The sequence below is a fragment of the Ixodes scapularis genome, unplaced genomic scaffold (genome assembly GCF_016920785.2).
Source record: "Ixodes scapularis isolate PalLabHiFi unplaced genomic scaffold, ASM1692078v2 PGA_scaffold2__306_contigs__length_199485367, whole genome shotgun sequence".
Classification (NCBI taxonomy): Eukaryota; Metazoa; Arthropoda; class Arachnida; order Ixodida; family Ixodidae; genus Ixodes; species Ixodes scapularis.
Window position 1 is genome coordinate 61616779 of NW_024609857.1, and position 19251 is coordinate 61636029.

General features: G+C 45.2%; 1 protein-coding gene across 1 annotated transcript; it reads right to left on the reverse strand.

Moving 5' to 3' along the window:
• Positions 1–16998: 16998 nt before the first annotated feature.
• LOC115329348 lies at positions 16999–18384 on the reverse strand. Its single transcript, XM_029990914.4, has one exon. The coding sequence runs from the start codon at positions 18262–18264 to the stop codon at positions 16999–17001; it is 1266 nt and encodes a 421-aa protein (XP_029846774.4). The 5' UTR covers positions 18265–18384.
• Positions 18385–19251: the final 867 nt, after the last annotated feature.

The window sequence follows — 19251 nt, forward strand, 5'->3', positions numbered from 1 at the left end:
AGCCATACTTTGAAATAAATTGTTGCATATTAATATAATTGCAGAGATGTCGGCAAAAAAGATTTTGATCGCATACTTCATTGCTGCTGAATCTTTCTAATCTTGCGAGAGCTTGTTTCTCATGTACTTTTCACTTCCTTTTCTTTTTTTGTGTATAACCGCTTGTTTTCATCTTTTTTGTCTGTTTTCTTGTGTTTTCTTTTTTTAATTTGTGTTTTAATATAGTTTACTGTCTGTTTCTGCAGTGGCGCCTGTATTGACTAGTGACGGGTGGCGGGAGCATCGTCAAGCTGCTTCGTGCAACTTTTTCTCCTGTCCACCTCCCTCCTCTAGAGTTAAAATAAATACGATTATTATTTAAAAACTTCTGCCTCAATACAAAGACAGTCGTCTCAGAGGTTGCGATTTTATGATCCCCCTGGCATTATACAGTCATGTCTCGTTACTATGGACCCTGTTAATATGAATAACCCGCGATATGGACACCCTTTTAGGGGACAAAGTGAGAAAATACGCGCATTTTTGTCTGATTGTTATGGACAACTCACATTATGGACGACTTTTGGGAACACGGCGGTGTCCACATTAATGTGACATCACTGTATAAGTTTTCAACGGGTCATCCAAATAACTACAACAAAAAATATTCCACTCACCGAATTTTCGGTGGTCGATCAGGTGCAGGAGCGGACGCTACAAACTAAACTGAAACCCACCGTTTGCTCCAGGCACGTTCTATGGCTTGAGGTTTATGAAGGACGGCGACCCTTCGGTGGTTCTCCTCTACGACGTGAATGGAGTCATTGCGGGACTTCAGTCCGGGGTAAGTGAGCAGAGAGAGCGCAGCAACACGACCAGAGGTACTGTCACCCCAAAGCTGACATTCGCGCGATGAAGCAGGATTCTGCACTAACGTCCATTTGGAACCTTACAAATCTGCTTATTTCTGCTGTACCGTATGTCCACAGCTCTAAGATATGTTTCTGGATCTTTACGGTGCGTTCTTACTGGGGGATCCATGTGAGAAACCGCGCTAATTTTGACGCCAGCCGTCAACACTTGGAAGTCGGCGGCGAGCGGGATTGGTTTGAACAACCTTAATAATAAGGGAGAGCGGGGAGGGATGTGGCGGTGCGAGGAGTAATACAGTCAATATATGTTTTCGATAGTTCTAAAAAGTTTATGAGCTGCTAGATGGATGACGCTGTGGTAGCGTCATCAATCTACCTTCAACTGTAATGGCGTACCCGCTTGGCGTATTGTACGCGATCTGAGTCGACGGTTGTCACGTCACCATGCACTAAAAAATAAGTTGCACACATTTGTTTTTATAAATTGTTTAACCAAAATGGTTTGGCCAACAGCTGTAGTAAACTAAACCTTGATAATATGTGTTAATAAGGTGCTTTCAACCACTGCTATCTTAAGCTTAACATCTCCCCTATTGCCACAATTGACAACTTACCGTGTGCAAGGAACTTTGGGAGGAATGGGACAGTGGTGGGAAGGATGGGACGGTGTCTCAGTTCTCCATTTATAAAGATTGCTACTCTGACTGGTCTATAAACACTAAGGTTAACCTGTAATAATGGTAAATCCTCTCATTCATACTGCATTTAGGCCAACATTTATTTGTTTTGTGTAAAATGTTACGGTAATCTTATTAACCGGTTCAAAACCACAGACAATCGAAGGAAAAAAATATGACTGCAATCGGGCATTATATTTATTGAAGACCCTTCTGCCCTATATATTCACTAGTAAAATTGTTAGCGCAATCTTGCATGTGTCCAATTCCTCCCTGGGGGGAGGGTGGAATAGGACACATTTTTAGTTGCCCTTTTTTAACATTTCCAGAAGAGTTAGGAGAAAGAGCCGTTCAGCTGATGTAAACGGTTTTGCACCCTGCATTTAGGAACATGGAGCAATATTTCTATGTGCCCATCAAACTACACTAAAAGAGTGAAAACTTTCCTGCCCCTCCCCCACTCTCCCCTATCCAAAATAATCAAAGATCCTGCGCCATAGAATTTCGGAGTCATTACAGTAAGATCGAGCGCATGCACTGGTTGGACACGAGCACTGCGTCAGCGCTCGGCTTGTCCTCGTGGCCAATCAGTGCGTCGAAGGACACTTGGCGTTTGGCTCGGGCCCAGTGGCTGAGTTGGCGCCATCCGAGTGTGATGACGTCACGCGGAGGTAGAGGATGTTCATGCACTGGCTTTCATTATTCGAGGTGGTGTCGTCCGAGACCGAAATTTGCAGCCGAAAAAAATAGTTTCCGTTGTGTGCAGGCCAACCAAAAAGCAAGGTGCAAATTGTGTCTTTTAACGTCCTTAGCCTGTCTGAATTGCAAATCGTGCCTACCATACTTCCCTGTCTTCTAGCTGTCAGCAGAGGGGCTCTTTAATACCTTAGGATTATTCGACCCTCCAACAGAAGGGTGCATTTGAACGTCAAACGCAGCGCCTACGAGGACGAGCTGTGGAATTCGGGGCGGGCGGCACTTACGCGAGTTCTGTCCCATTTTCAGTCGTTGGTTGATTGTCTTTATCTCGTATCGGTGAGGAAACATTGTATACTCATTCTGACAGCACAGCGGACTTGCTCCTATATATGATATCACGTAACAGTCAAGTGTTGGACACTAGAAAACGTGTCGTTCTTTGTTTAGACTGACCGTATTGAAACGAGAGGTGGTGGTGCTGAAAACGTCTTTATTGATATCGAGAAGCGGGTGCAAAACGAAGTTAAACGACGTGACGACGCGCGAGAGGGTGACCATCGTGGAGTCTCGTCGTACTCCTGGAGCTCCTGGAGAACTCGAACCGCGCAGGCACGGCGGGAAACAACAAATAAAAACGGCACGCTTTTTTTCTTTTTTTCTGCCGACCGGATTTGGATGACGTCAAAACGCTTTTTTTCATTTTTTTTTTTCAAGTGTAATCGTATCATTAGACGTGTACTCTTCAACCGAACTTTGTTGTACAAGAACTATCGGTCGTAGGTTTTGGTTTCCAGTATTTACAAGATAGCAGCAATAATTCAATGCAAAATTCCTTCTTTTTTATTTTTTTTTTTCAGTGGGGGGCGGGGGTTGTTCGAACAATATGCAGAAGAAAAAATTATCAGAGAGATAATTCATAGCTTTTAATGTAATTTTATACCTGATATATTATTAAGTTCCGTGCCCGTAATAAAAACGCTAACAAACGTCGGGATGAGGCTGCGAATCCATGCTCATAAAGCACCGAAGGATGTTTTTGTAATCTCTTTTCCCGCATTTGTCAACCACTTCTTGCTTATTTGTGACTTATTTGTGTAATTTCTTTACCGATTAATCTGACACAAATTAAATACCGATAAATGTCAAGAGGACGCTCGCAAAATACGTGCTAATTTCTTTTCCCCTCAATGTATAAAAGAATAAAGGGGCAATCATATTGAAGTGTCTACCTTTTTTGCGGTCTCCACTTTCCTTGAGGTTCGGGTAAGCCAGCGGGCACGGAGAGTGTAACTAAATATCAGTGCGTCATATTCTAACCGGACGACGCGGAAACCTCCTCCACCTGCAGGGGCGACCCGCGGTGCCGAAAGGGCGCGATATGTGAGGACATCGTGACGTTTTAGGCCCTGGCCTTACTACTGGTCAAGCCGCTATAAAACTTTTTTTAGTCGAAATACAAAAGTGGCGCGAACCATTTCAATTGTTTATGAAAGTAGATTTGTTCAGTATTTTGGATCAGAAAAGAAACAAATGCAGTTTATAAAGTACGGAAACAAGAACCCTCCACAAATCGGTAGAAAAGTCGGCGCATACCAGAAAGGTGAAGTGGGATCAGGCACCAACGTGCCGCGAGCGTAGAAAGGTCCCGGATGTACCCGGCAGCGTTGCGGTCGTATGGCCTCGAGGATCCCACCGGCTCCGAGCGCTCCGAAGGCCTTCGGCAGGCAGGTTTGTCTTGCGGTTTGGCCGTTTGGCGGTATGGCAGCCCGAAGTGGCTCCCGTTCTGAACTGATCTTCACCCCGTGTTTGCTGTCATTTGTGGCCAATGAAGTGGCATGCCGAATTAGTGTTTAATCGCGCGGCAAGTGCAATGCGAGCCGTCCTGGCCGCCCGCTTCACAGAGCCTATGCAGCACATGATTTAGTGGCACCCTCTTGAGCTGTCAACACGGAGTGCGGCAGCCGTGAGCGCTCGCTGAGCTCACTACCCCTCCTCTAGTTCACGGCCACTTCAGCGACCAAGGACGTCATGAAGGAGGTTATTTTGCTTGTTTTTGTAATTTTAATTTGCCTATAACATTTAAAATAAAGCGAAATTCGAGAAGAAAAAAAAGTTTCATTAAGTTACTACGTTCAGTGCGCTCAGGTTTAGTGCAAATTAAAAACCAGACCGAGTCGTTGCAGGGCCCCCGCGCCGAAAGCGGGGAACTTTAGGCGCAGCCAAGTGCCGAGAGAGGAAATCAATCTCGCATATATACCTGAGAAACTCGCCTATTGCAGCGTAAGCAAAGTTAATAGTCCATATTCCTTTACATTTCATTATACTTTCAATACCTATGTTCGCGCCCATATTCCACGTGGCCCGCCTCTTGCCCAGTTCCGCGCGGGGCGTGGCAAGGCGCATCCTCGAGCGGGATACCTCATGGACAACATTCAAGGACAGGACATTCACTTCCTCACCGTCTACTTCATACCGCCAGGTAAGCCCTCACCTGTAGAGCATCTATTCACCGGCCACCGTAGCCGTGCAGGCAACGGTTTAGCGCGTAATGGCAGAGAACCCCCGTCCCGTACACATTGTACCAAGCATCGCGGTTGTTGCTTGGCGAAAGTGCGCAATACACTCCTTTCAAAAGTCCGCGCCAACGACTATCCGCCATTGCTTGATCCCACACTCTGATCTTGTATTGGACTCGAGCGCTGCTTCAGGATTCGGCAAGCACTCGGATCCAATCACACGCTTCCCAACCAATGACGACCATCAATGTTGCTTGATGGACTTTTTGAAAATAGTCTATCCTAGCAATGGAGCCTCTAACCGAGCTACATTTCAAATTTGCGACAGGTCAGCGCCTTGGAACTGAAAACTATGTATGCAGTTATCTTAAACTTTACCTGAAAACGCAGGATATGCTTTCCGGTTCTGCAGAATTGTTAAAACAAACAGCGAGAAGCACAACAGTAGAATGTGAGCTTCCTGAATCCGTATCCAAAGCTTATAGGAGAGCGCAATGGAAAGAGAAAAATGCGCACCTCTTCGCCGTGTTGAAAGGAGTGACAGCGATATCCGTTATTTCGCGTACACACTTTCATTCATATCATCCACTCTTTATTTACTCGATCACATGTGGTTGCGAAAGCATGTAGGAAAGAGAACGCACTGCACACACGAGTCCCTGCTTACCTGCAGAGCATGCGAGTGGGAAGTTGCATCTGACAGTGCACGCATCCCTCACCGTATGCGGAACGCAAGTTCGTCCGCTTCTTTTGCGGGGGTTGCGTTGACTTCAAAACGCCGAGCTCTGATTGATTTTGATTGAAAGGATAGGGGGTAGTCCTCGGTGCTAGCTGCCTTTGAGGTCTACCCACTTGCCTTCCAATCGGAGCCAATCAGAGCTCGACGTTTTGACGTCAACGCAACCCCCGCTAAAGAAGCAGACGAACTTGCGTTCCGCATATGACGAGGGATGCGGCGTCGCCCGCCAACCGCACGAGACATAACTGCCCGACAACAGCCTAAGTGCGCGCGATTTGTCGGATGTCACGGGAAGTGCACGCGGGAGTGTTCTGCCTAGCACGACGCCGACGCCTAGAATACAGCTGGGAATTTACCCATAGAAAGAGAGGGCGAGAAGGAAATGGGGGCACGCTTGGAGGTCAGAACGCCGAGCTCCGAGGACGCGCTATCATCTCTTCCTCTCTCTCTCTCTCAAATAAGCTGCGCTTCGGAGTAACAACACCTTGGGACTGTGAAACACGATGAAAGTGAGTGAAACACGCGCCACGCGCACGAAGCCTGAAAACGGCGCCTGCTGTACAAACTTGTCCCACTATCAAACAAAAAATTTAAAAAAAAGACGCCGAGGTAGATTAAGCATCTTTTTGACAGTTCGACGTGTTCAGTAAATGCTAACAATTGCTTTTTAATATGTCCGCGAGCAGCCCTTGTTTGGTTGCGTGCCCAGGCCCCTAATCAATGGCTCGAACGTAACGGCATCGCATCATGTTGGTGGCCAATTATACTTGTTTTAGCCGAGAACAACGAATGAACTCGATCTCACCAGGCAGTTTGACTTGGACACCGCTGCCGCAATGCATCGAGAGAACTGTCTTTCTGCACGTGCGACAACCCCGTTGGAACTCTGCACGTGCAGAGCCTACAGGGGGATTCACACACTTGCTTGAGTAGGACGGAGTGCAACGGCTCGCGACGTACGAATTGCTATGGCAACAGATGCGTCGCCTCGAACAAAACAGGTTTTTACCCCGTTTTGTTGGAGCCCACGCAGCTGTTGTTGAACCAAGACGGCACGGGCCCTCCTGTCCATTGCCGAACGCCTTCTGTGGTCTAAGGTTATGGCGGCGTCACACATGGGCGCCGAGCGCTTGGTGAGACCGCTATATTCAATTGTGCCCAATCTAGGCAGAAGATACGCACTCAGCAACAAGGCCCCAGAATGGTCGCTGATGTGACGTATGTGCGAGTCATGTATAAGGGCCTGGCCCCAGGATTCAGCTTGCCTTCACCGGGTCGCGATTGTGCATCCTCTCTCGTCATTCCCTCCGTCGGACGCAGAGCTGATCTGCAGCCGCGGCCGCAGCCTACGGGAGCTGGAGGAGGAAGGCGTCGGCTCGAACGTTTACCTGCAACGGGAGAGCGAGCTGCTCAACGGCATCGTGTCGGCGCCCCGCTACGACGACGACGTGCGGCACAGCCTCTGGGTCCGGGCGTCCTGCTTCCCCGGAATGGGTCAGTGTCTCAGTGATCACGCACCATCGCGTACAGGAGACGTTCTTCGAGTAACGGAATGCTCGATAACACGGACCTTCTACTTCTAGACATGTTTTCACACCGTTCGTTCCTACGTCCGCGCATACCCCATGGCAAACCCATGTCAACGCGACCGTCACGTGACCTCACGTCACGTGCCCTGTGTCCAGTCACACGGATCACGTGACAAACGTAAAACGTATCACATAAGATGCCGAAATCCCTGAGACTGCGAGAAAAATTTACAATTATACACTACAAGGTTTTTTGGTGTATGTATTGACCCGCACTCTCGGGTTGCGCCCCTAGATTTAGTTCAAATGTCCCATAACACGTGACACCACGACTTTACACTATGACGTCACGGTGTAACGTGACACTATATATCGTCACCGTGACATCCCGTCACGTCACCTTAAGTGTCGCCATGGCATCACGTGGCATCATCACTAGACACCGTAGCGTCAAATGACAAACCATCTGTTCTTAACTCCCCAAAATGACTGTGGCACCCGAGTCAGTGGCACTTGGGGCGGGAGCCCGCCGCGACACCCCCTTGGGCGCTGCACCCGAAGCAATCCGCCCCCCCCCCCCCCCACCCCCCTGTGTGACGCCACGGCGTGTCAGTAATATCCGTAGGCAGCTCTGGCGTCATACGGCTGACCTCAGGTGAAATGGCTCTTACTTATTTTACGTCATGACTACGCACTGGTCAATAACATCCGGCACACATGGGGTGAGTCTAACAACGGCTTAGTAAGAGCTACCAGTCCAGTCGTTTCTGCACATTCGGACTAACTCGAGCAAAATAACCTTTCCTTGTTCAATCTTAATGCCAGAAGCCTTTTTCCAAAGTCTACTGAACGTGCTTGCATTGCAGCGTCATTCCCCGCATATCATTTGTGTCACTGAAACTTGGCTGCACGATTCCGTACTTGACTGCGAATTTACTCGCCCTAATTGTAATGTGGCTCGTTGCCATACGTCTTCTGGAAGAGCTGGTGGCGTTGCATTTTTTTCACGTCTGACGTTCTTTTCTTTGTCCTTCCTTGCTTACCAAATACAAAGTCATTGTGGTGCAAGGTGCATGTAGATAAGTTCGTCCTTGTAATTGGGGCTATTTACAGAGCTCCTAGCTCTTCCGCTCAATTGCTGTTTGATATTCATCATTATCATATTGAAACATAACCTTGGCAACTTGAAACTCATACTTGCGTGTGATTTCAATGCTCTTTGCCTAAATTGGAGTACGCTATAACGGCAGGTAGCTTTGATAAAATTCTGTGTAATGCCCTTGTTGGACGTTGCAGTGTCATTCGATTTGGATCCAGTAGTTAATCAGTGTACTAGAAATAATTCAATCCTTTACCTTGTTTTTCTTAGTCATAGCATTACTTTGTCTGGTTATGAATGTTCCGTTATAGGGGATTTATCAGATCTCAGAGCTGTTTTTACAACGCCAAATATCAGTATTTTACATGCGAATCCTGAAATTGTCACAGTACTGGACTTTGAGGGAGCTGATGACGCGTCCATTCTTGATGTAATTGATTTATATCTTGATGAATTTGTTGCCCCAAGTCATGACTGTGATGTTGACGTGCTGCTAAACCAATTCTAAATATTAGATTGTGATTGCGTTAAAAAAAATCATGTTAAAACCAAAAAGAATTCTACTCGCCCATGGATTACTAGAGAGATGTTGGAAGTATCACGTCACGTTAAGAGGAGTTGAAAATTGAGACATTATGCTTATCACGTAGAGGAAAACCGGTTTGAATGTTTGAGTAAACATTTACAACAAAAAATGGATGCCGCAAAGGTTAAATATTTTAATGTTACCCTATCTCGATTTGTGATGTCAAATCCTGCAGAGTTTTGGAGCTCTAGCATTCTTAGAAATGACACTCCTCGTAGTTTTATTATTCGGGATAAATGTGTGAGTGACTCTGTAGTTATCTCTAGTGGCCTTAATAAACGTTTTTACTGTGTTTTGTATTTCTTAGAATTGGGGGGGGGGGGGGGGGGGCAGTGAACCTAGTTTTCATTCAAATGTTGTGTGTGCGTAGTTAGCAAATATCCAGGTTAGTGTTTCCGGTGTACACAATTCGCTCTTGAACCTCGACTGCAAAAAGTGCCCTGGCCCGGATGTCATTCTGAATTCCTTTTTGCATCGTTATTCAGATTGGACGTCGAGATACTTAGCTATTATTTTCAAGAAGTCACTTTCCTCCGGAACGGTACCTCGACTTTGGAAATCAGCAAGAATAATTCCCATATAGAAACAGGTTAACAAACAGCCCTAATAATTATACACCATTTTTTTTTTACGTCTTCATCCAGTAAGCTTCTCGAACACATAGCAACACATTTCCAAGCATCTTAAAATAATTCATTTCTCTGTCCTCAACAGCATGGTTTTCGCCAACAATTCTCAACCACTACGCAACTTCCGGAATTCACTCATGACATCTCTTTATCCTTGGATAAGAGAGGAAAAGTTGGCACCATTTTCATTGATTACTCGAAGGCGTTTTGATAGAGTATCGCACCCCAAGTTATTTTTGAAGTTAAAAGTCATCCTTAAGAGTACCCTTTTACTATACTCTGTGTCACTATAGTTGCGTCCAGTACAGGCGAATGCAACACCAGGCGAGGGGAGAAATGGCGAGCACTAGGAAGGCTGGCTAGGAGGAGAGAAACCTCCCATCTTCTCTAACATTCCTAGTGCTCTCTCTTTCTCTCATCGTCCTATATTGCCTCCTCTCCCGTCCCGCCTTCCTAGTGCTCGTCCTTTCCCTCTTCTCTTGGTGTTGCCTTCGCATGCACTGACACGGAAATTAAACTGGATTTCTTATTACCTGAATTGCAGGTCGCAGTTTGTTTCATTTGCTGCTGAAATCTCTTCGGAGGTTTCGGTTAGTTCGGGTTTGCCGCAAGGATCGGCGTTAGGTCATCTTCTATTTATTTTGTACATCAATTATGTTGTAAAAACATACCGGTTAATATTCGTCTTTATGCCGATGATTGCGTTCTGTACAATGACATCACGTCCATTAACGATCAGCTGTTACTTAACGAATCTTTTGTGCGCTTTCTTAATTGGATTAGAAAATGGCAAACGGACTTAAACTTTGATAAGAATGTATTTATGAGATTTAAAAATAAAAGATCGCCGCTTGTTTTAGTTATGCTATCTACAATAAACTTTTAAATGATTTTATCGAGTTTAAATGCTTAGGTGTTTTTATTACGCCCAATCTTAGATGGGATAGACATGTCTTCTTTATCTACTCCCGAGCCCTTAAGAAGTTGGGACATGTCAGGTGGACTCTCAAACGCTTTACCAAGGAAGTCAAACTAACCAGCTACAGAACCCTTGTTAGGCCCATTCTAAAGCATGGATCTATTGTCTCGGACCCCTATCTAAAAAAGATGTTAGTCTACTTGAATCCACTGAGGCCAAGGCTGAAATTTTTATTTTTAGTAGGCATGACCGCAATTCCTCTCCTTGATCACCTTTGCCATCTCTTGGGCTCCAACCCTGTGTTGGAGGCGAAAGATAGATCGACTTAAAATGTTCCACAGAATTGTCACTGAAGACTGCGCCATAGGGCCAACTAAATACACTTCAATTTTTACTAATACGCGCACCAGACGATCTCATCCATTCAATGTTGTTACCTTTCTGTGTCATATAAATTGTTTTAAAAATTCGTTTTTTTTCAGTAACTATTGATGACTAGAACTTAACTGACGGACAGATTCGTATGCTTTCTAGTGTTGATTTTATTCGCGCAATTAACAATCTTTCTTCCCCTTAATGCATGTCGTTTTAAGTTAATCATTTTCAAGGGCATCTTGTTTTTCTTCATTGTATTGTTCATGTACCTATATTTTCCATTCCTGCAATGACCTCATATGAGGTCGTAGTATCTATAAATAAATAAATAAAACTGGGACGGGAGCGACGGGAGAGGTGGGAAGTATAACCGTGCTTCACTCTTAAATAGATTCAGAAAACTATACCTATTGTGGATGCCTAACGGGTAGATTGATGCAGAAATGAAATTAATTGCTCAACTATGAAAACTATTCAAATCTGGCGGATAATTTTTCCACGCAAACCAAAGCCTCCGATGGCGCCATCTGAGGTCGAGCCGGTGAACCCTACCGGCAATAATTCTTTGTGAAAAATCGAGGTGGCGCCACTCTAAACTAGCTGCGTGGAGCTAAAAATACTATTTGGTTAGGTGGTGCAAGACACCGCCCGATTCAAAGGGAACAGCCGCCGTGCATACATACATCTGTTGTGCTGCGAGTGTATTGAGTGTAGGCTGTGATTCCTGCAGTCCTAATTTTTTTACGCCGATAGCTATTATTGGCGAAGTTCCGCCAGCGATTTCAGGGTGTTTCGTGTTTCGGATAGGGTGCTGGCCCTCTGAATTGAACGGGAAACGCTTCCCGCTCAATCTAGCGGATAATTGCAGTATCACCGTAACATTGTGACGTTACAGTGCCATGTGACGTCACAATTTCACGCTAGATTCAGCGGAGAACTTGTCCCGCTAATTTTGGGGAGGGAATTCGACCGCTAAAATTAGCGGAACATGTTCCCCGCTTAATACTGCGGGGAAATTGTGATGGCACAGTCTTACGTGATACTGTGATTTCCAGCCAAATTGACCGGTAATTGTTTCTCACTAAAAATGACTGGTAAATGTAAATTGTGGCGTCGATGACAGCGAAGTCAAATATTCCCGTAAGGGCATGTGATATAGTGTCAAGTGGCGTCATATTGGAGATATTGGCAGCCATAAAAAAAGGCGCGCTGAAAAATGTATCCGCTACATTTAGTTAGGAAATTGTGATGTCACGTGACATGACCTCACGTGTCGCTGACGTCATATAACGTCGCAGGCGCATCAGAGTGTGCAGCGCCACTATGGTGCCAGGAACGCGCCTCCGACTGGCGTGTTAATCGAGTCTAAAAAAGTACCTAGATTTCAGCCTGATGACGTCATAGAATTGTTTCACTGTCGCCGGCCGCAATCCTGAGAGTGTCACAGCAGCGACGGTGGATATGTGGCGGACGGCTGTTTTGCCGCAGGTCGCTCGCGCGTTTGAGAGTCCATGGAAGCTTCGGCAACCAGGAATTAACGCCGTGACGACAGCGACACTCGCGTTCGCTCGTACTATTTACCGGGACTCCTAACACCATCCACAGGGACCGCGACACCCGACAGCGTGACGCTCCGGCTTTGTATGACTTACTTTGTTGCAACTTCGGGACCACTTTCGATGAGTGGGCGGGATAGGACGCTAAAGTCGGAGACGCGCTCCAGGTACCGTAGCTCCACGGTTGTTGCCGCAGTTCATTTGAGGGGCATGGCGAGGGGCCGGTAGTCGACTCTTTTCAAAAACCCTTCAAGAAATGTTGGGTAAAGTACACCTATAAATCACTTAAAGTACAAAGTAAATGAGAGATAATGTACTTGAAGTAAAGTATTGCACACCGGGTGCACTTGAAGTAAGATACAATGAATACAAGGTACTTTCAAAGTAAAATACACGCACTTTTAACGCAATCTTTCATGGTGTCCTCTAATTTCCTATACACACGGTTGCCAGATACTCCCAGACAAACTCGCCAAATATTTTGTTTTAGAAATACACCAGAAATAGTCAAATGTTCGGGAATAAAAATAGGCCAAATACATGTATAAAACCCAAATACATATATAAAGCCCACGTATAAAACTTCATACGGGGTATATTTGTAACAATTCTTTTGAAAAATGATGAAATAATATATGAATTTACAAAAGAATGCAACAAGAACACCAAATGTTACTAGTCTCCATAAACAATGGCGGAGCACGGGTACATTACTGCAAATATTGAAACTCGCCAAAAAAAGACTTCGGACGATACTTCAGATAAAAACGATTGCGTCTTTGCAACCAGTTAACACCATTGATGACCTACTTATTGTATTGTGACGCTTGTGACATGGATAGTTTACTTTCGTACTCTCTTGAACTAATATTTGTTTCCTGCCTGGCTCAAAAATCCGATGTTTTTAGAAAACAAGTGCTTTGAAATTGCTTGAATTTCGTGTGTGAAACATGGCGGAGCAGGGATACCCAAAGCTTTATTCCGGAATACAAACATTGAGATACATCTACTTTAAGGTCAAAATAAAGGTACTGAAATACATTTTTCTTTAAAGAACCCCTGAAAAGACAAAAATAATGTTTTTTTTTTTTTAACAGTTTGGTTGGGACACGCGCATCAATAAATAAATTTTACGCGAAAAAACAATTTTTTCGAGCAATATTGACGGCTAGAAATTTATCTGAAATTCCGCGCGCAAAGTTCATAACGTCACGGGTCATTCTCGGTCGTTTGCTCTTCCCACCTCAACGTGATGGCCAAGCCGATTTACCTCTCCTCCACGCGCCCGAAATACGGAGAGAGAAAACAAGTGGAAAGGAGGTGACTACCAATTAAATCGCGTCTCGCGCCGTCAATATTGCTCTAATTGTTTTTTTTTTGTTTTGTTAAATCGCGTAAAATTAAATTTTGAACACGCAAGTCTCAACCAAATTGTTAAAAAAAAAATTTTTTCTTTTTAGTGACTTTTTAAGGTAACGGGATATCCCCGAGATATACTACTGCAGAAACGGCAAAAAAAAAAAAAATATCTTGGAATACAGATATAAATACATAAAGAAACAATTTTCTTCCCGAACCGTGGAGGTGCTGAGGGAACAGTTCGTGTTGAATCGTAGCGCTCGTGTTTTAGTTTCTGTGGGCAATATATCAAGCTTTTGTTTCAGTTTTTCTCTCTGTAGATGGTGTTAAGTAGCTGGTTCGTATTACAAAGTCTGGAACCCCTCACCCCAAAAAGGTAGTTTCCAGTTTATCGTAAAAACCCAACAGTTTATTTTCATAAACAAATGTAACTAACTACCTAAGCCTGGCCTGCCATTTAAGTACTGAAATACAAATAAATTTTTAAATGTATCTTGATACAGAGATGCAGATACCCGAAAGTATTTCTACGATATTATCCCGATAGATTTGTATTGCGATACTGTCCAGCCTTGGTGTGAAATAGCTTAAAAAATCTAAATACCCAAATGGCCAACCACCATATTTTCCCATCAACTACAAAAATAAGTAGCCCAATCGGCCTATTAATAGTCCAGCCTTGCAACCTTATTTAAACGGCGATATTTTAACTGGTATGTATTGCCCCGGGGGTAATCGCGGGGGCGCATGGCTTATTTTGGTAATGGCGGCGAATACCGGATAGTGTAGCCACAATTGTGCGCCATTTTCAGAAATGGCGGTTAATTTAAAAGTACCTCCGATTTATGAATTTGGCGCCGGTTGCACCTGCATTAGAATATGTGGAAGTGTTTTCTTCTTTTTTTTTCTTTTTTTGTGAGGGAAATGTTTGGTTTTAATGCGAGCATTTTTTTTTGTCGTTTTTCGGCACTTTCTTTTTGATACCGACTCTGTGCATCATTACTCAGGCAAACCGCCGTTAATGAGTACAAAAATTAAACAAACAAATGAATGCATAAATGAATGGATGAATGAATGACTGACATTACATATTTTATAAATCAATGATTTTATATTTTTCAGAAAGGAAAAGAGTGATGATCACGAGGAACGTTTTTAATAATTCCAAGAACGTTTTTTCTGTGGTAGTCGTCCCTTTGTGGTCGTTCCCCAAACTAGATCGGCGTAACTGATAAGTGAATAAAAAACTACATTATAAATTCGTTTTTTTTTATTGTTTACTGGAAGAATATGTCTATAATTATTCAATACTCCTGCAACCTTGCAGTTAAAGTTGTTGTGTTGTTTGTTCCTCCCGGTGGTGTGGGAGGCAGGTTCCGCTCCGATGGTCTGTAGCGTGGTGGCATGAACGTCGCTGAGTGACAGGTCGACTCACTGCTTGAAAAGAACTATGTGTATTTACTTACACTCTAGTTACAAGTCCCAACTTGGGAGACCATCCCGCCTCGTCTAAAATCTCGACCCCCGTCCCCAAGTTCTCTCCATCAAATCCAAAGTCTGCATCTCTCAAACTCCTCTCAAACTCTTCTTGTAGGACTGTAGAGTAGTGTATTATGATACACGATTGAGCCGGAAGTAAACAAAATCTGGTCACGTACACGGAAGCAAACAAATGCCGCGCACGTACTCGGCACGTGCCTTGCTTCCATCCTGTATCATCCTCCCACGTGACCATGACGTCACGTTCCCACGCCAACGCCCCGTTCCCACGCCCTCTCCCATAGCCCGGTCCTTGGACCCCAAATTTCGGGAGCTGTCAATCATTCGGCAGAGTCACATGATGATGACGTCAGAGGTCGGGTGGTCCTCTCCCATACCCGGTCCTCGGACCCCAAATATCGGGACCTGTCAATCATTCGGTAGTCACGTGATGATGACGTCAGAGGTTAGAACGACACTCGGCGCCATCCCACGTGATGTCCCATGGCTCGGTCCTCGGCCCCAAATTTCGGGACCTGCACAGAAATGAGTGTGTTCCCAGAGGGTACGAATTAACTTGAGAGGGTGACGTCACATTATGATGTCATAGCGTGGGACGGTCACATGACGACGAAGGACATGTGACATTTGAATCGCCGCGCGGTAAATGCATTTTGTTCGCTAAAAAAGGCCCTGCGGTGGCTGGGAATCGACCTCGCTACCTTGAGCACAGAAGCCCGACACCCTACCCCCAGCGCTATAAGCACATTGCTTCCCAGGGCGCTTAACTCATCTTAGTTGTCCCTGTGTGCAAATCAGATCACGTGTTTTCCTGCTGCTTGGATTTTGTAGCGGAATTGCCGAGTCATTCACCGGAGGGCACTGCAGGGAAATGTGATGACGGAAGAGTTCAGGATTGTTGAGTCATCTGCCAGGAGGGAAAATGCACTGTCACGATGACGTCACAGATATGTCGTCCGTCGTCGTGGCATTAGTCACGAGAAATACATTATCGCGTGTTTTCCCTAGAGGGTCATGTGACCAGCGTCACGTGATATTTGAATCGCTGCGCGGTAATATCTTACCAAAAAATTCTTTCTCCTAACTGGATTCGAACTCAGAGAGTCGGGATTGAAGCACGAGTTCTGCATGTGAAGATCGCATCTCATATTCTCGATTTCGCGCGTGCACAGTTTAAATCCGGGCTTTAGGCGTATGAGTTGACATCTCGGTTCATAGATGGCGCACGTCTTTTTTGCTAAACGTCTTCATTGTTAAGCCTAGTTCACATGCAGCGGTTTTGGCCCTAGAGCGGCGCGATTTCTGCCGTCGCGGCGCTCTGGCCAGCACCAGCAATTCTGCGGCACGAGCGTTGCGACGGCAGAAATCGCGCCGCTCTAGGGCCAAAACCGCTGCATGTGAACTAGGCTTTAGGGCATGAGCGACATCTTGCAGCGTGGGTCTGACCTTGCGCCATCTGTTGCTGAAAAGTTAAATTGTGCGTGCTCCTAAGGTGTGTCCACTCGTATTTTCGCGCGCGCGCAATGCATCTGACTTGCCGAATCCGTTTGTAGATGGCGCGCACCTGAATCCCTTGGCTGGCGTGAACTTTTACCATTATCACGCGATATCTCTCGATAATGTTAGTGGCAGCTTTGTAGATGTCGACAACTCTCGCTAATTTTAGCTGTCTGCTGTACCGAGCAACGTGAGAAATGAACCGGAGCATGGTCGCATCCATACGGACCAAAGACGAGACAGATATGGTGTTTCACTTTTTTTATTTTCATTCGCTCTAAAAAAACAAAACAAAACAAAACAAAACAAAAAACACGCACACATATAAATGCAATAATGGCTTTTAAATTTACTCAACGCGACAAAGAAACCAAAGGAAACACTTTGCACAAAAATGTGCAACACAAGCAATAACGCGAAAAAAAAAAAGAAGTTGTCGAATAGCGATGCAAAAAATATTTACAAGGTCAGGACGTGGATGAGGAGGCTGATCGCTCGCTTCCTAAAACGCTCTTATGGCCAAAAGGAAGCGTCGTAATCCCATCGCTGCAAATGTATCGCTTGTTGTCGAACGGATTCAGAGCAATCTTTTCGACCGCGATGCTTTTGTTCTCGTTAAGTTTTCGAGCAATCAAATGCTGCGTCACTCTGTGCAAAGTTTTCGTCTCTAGAGCGTGCTTGTACAGTTCGTACGTCAACTTGCGAGACTCGGATTTCTTTACTCCCTTGGCTCTTACGCAACACGTGTTGCTGCTTGTTTTGAAGCTGTATAGCTTTGGTTTCAAGCAACAAAAAGCCACCAAGTGAGTAGTCGGATATTCGTTTTTTAACACGCCGAGCTTCATTTTGTTTTCGGTTGAAAAGAGTTTGTGACTCTCTGGATATCCAGATGTATCCAAGCATGCGTCTCGGAGTTGGAGGAGTTTGTCGTCTACGTCTGATCCCTGAAGGTGTAGGAAGAAGGAATCCGTGTCGCAGTAAAGAGCCCTCGCTGAGGGGATCGCACGACGAAGTTGATTATAAAAGAAGTCGTACATTACTATTTTTGATATCTCAAGAATCGAGAACCCTGCGTAGAGTGGTTGCTTGAGTTTGATCACTTTCGGAGCAAACTGGAAAATTACGACCTGCGAGCTAAGTGCTCGAAACTGCGTCAGGTTCGGTTTCTGAAGCATTTTCAGTATGTCGTCCTCTTGAACGCAGAGTTTAATCTGTCCATGTTTACGTGCATTCTCGATCGTCTTGCCATATATGCTGTTCATGAACAGTTTGGAAAGATTCTTCTGAAAGGAGTTGGTTGCTTGCTGTCTCAGCTGGTGGTTAAAATCAATAAACTCCCTCAAGAACGCTCGCTGTGAGAATTTTAGGACTCGGTGAATTTTGGTGACTTCTAGTCCTAACTGGATGTACAGTTTCAAAATCCGGTAGTGTAAAACGTATTTCGTTTTGTCGTGAAGTGTGAGCAGCAGCTTCGTAGTGGATTCCTCTTTGGGCATTTCAAACTTGTCAATCAGACTTTTTTGATAGTCGGACAACCAATCGTAGGGAACGCTTTGCTTCACCGGGGCCAAGGGAAAGTCAGAATGAGTCTCGTGTAAGTGATGAGGATACCTGAGGTCTACCTCCAGAATGTAGCCCGTCGGAGCGTCATCTGGAACGTCACCAATGTTCAGGCAGGCAATCTCGTCTTTCGTCATCCACTCAAAGTCCGACACTGGCAGGGCTTCTCTCATTGTCGCCGCATACAGACCGTTGACGTCCAAGTCCAAAATCTGAGACGGTTCGTGCTGCGGGTTAAACGTATCCGTTCCCGGAACATTTGCGACAGCATGACGGGTCGTGCATTGGGTAATCCCTCCGCGAATACCCTGTTCTATCATGAGATAGGTGTCAGGGTCGTCAATTAGCTGCAGTCTTACTTTCGACTGTTTCAACGCACACGACAAGCTTAGGGACGGTAACGATACGAAATGTAAAGCCTCAATTTCGTACGTCTCCAGCGTCCAGCGTCTAAAGTTTTGGAAAACGTCGGCCAGTAGGAGGCAGTCCGTCTTTAGGTACAGGTCGCTGTATTCTCCGAGGTTCTTCAAGCCAAAGGTATCGAAAACGACCTGTGCGTGTTCGTAGTCCTCTTCACACACCCCGCTCCCAGTCAACTTGTTAAAAAAGGCCTCTCGTGGCGGGAGGCTTTGACCCTCGTAACTCTCAAAGCTTGTAATGAAATTATAACAAAACACTCCTTTGCGGGCAAGGAGGTCGACGTGCTCGGGAAAGGACTGACGAAGGCAACAAAAATGCTCTGTTCCTTTAGAGTGTAGATTTTGCACCAGCGTTTCCAGGCTTGCATTAAGAAATGCGAGACTGTCAATAAAGCGAAGGTTGCCTATCTCTAACAATTTAAAATTCTGGCACGAGCTTCCGAGTACGTTAATATCCTTAGATTCGAACAAATTAAGCCTGCCTAGAAAGAAGCTGAGGTCGTAGGAATGGTTATGCGCTATGAGTGGAACGGTATGTTTGTTGATTCGATGGTTTAGGTTACACTGGGAGCAAAGCGCCCGCCTATACCCTCCCGTCATGTGGTCGTGGTCGCGAGTTTTCATTTTCTTGCTAAAGCTTTCGTAGCAAATACCACAGCGGGAAAAGTCCGCGTGGGAAGCCTCGTTTTCTTGAGTCATTTCAAGAGGCACTTCACTCGACCTAATCAATCGGGGTATTTC

Coding starts and splice junctions, on each gene's coding strand:
- LOC115329348 (XM_029990914.4), bottom strand. CDS start 18,264: ATGAGAGAAGCCCTGCCAGTGTCGGACTTTGAGTGGATGACGAAAGAC.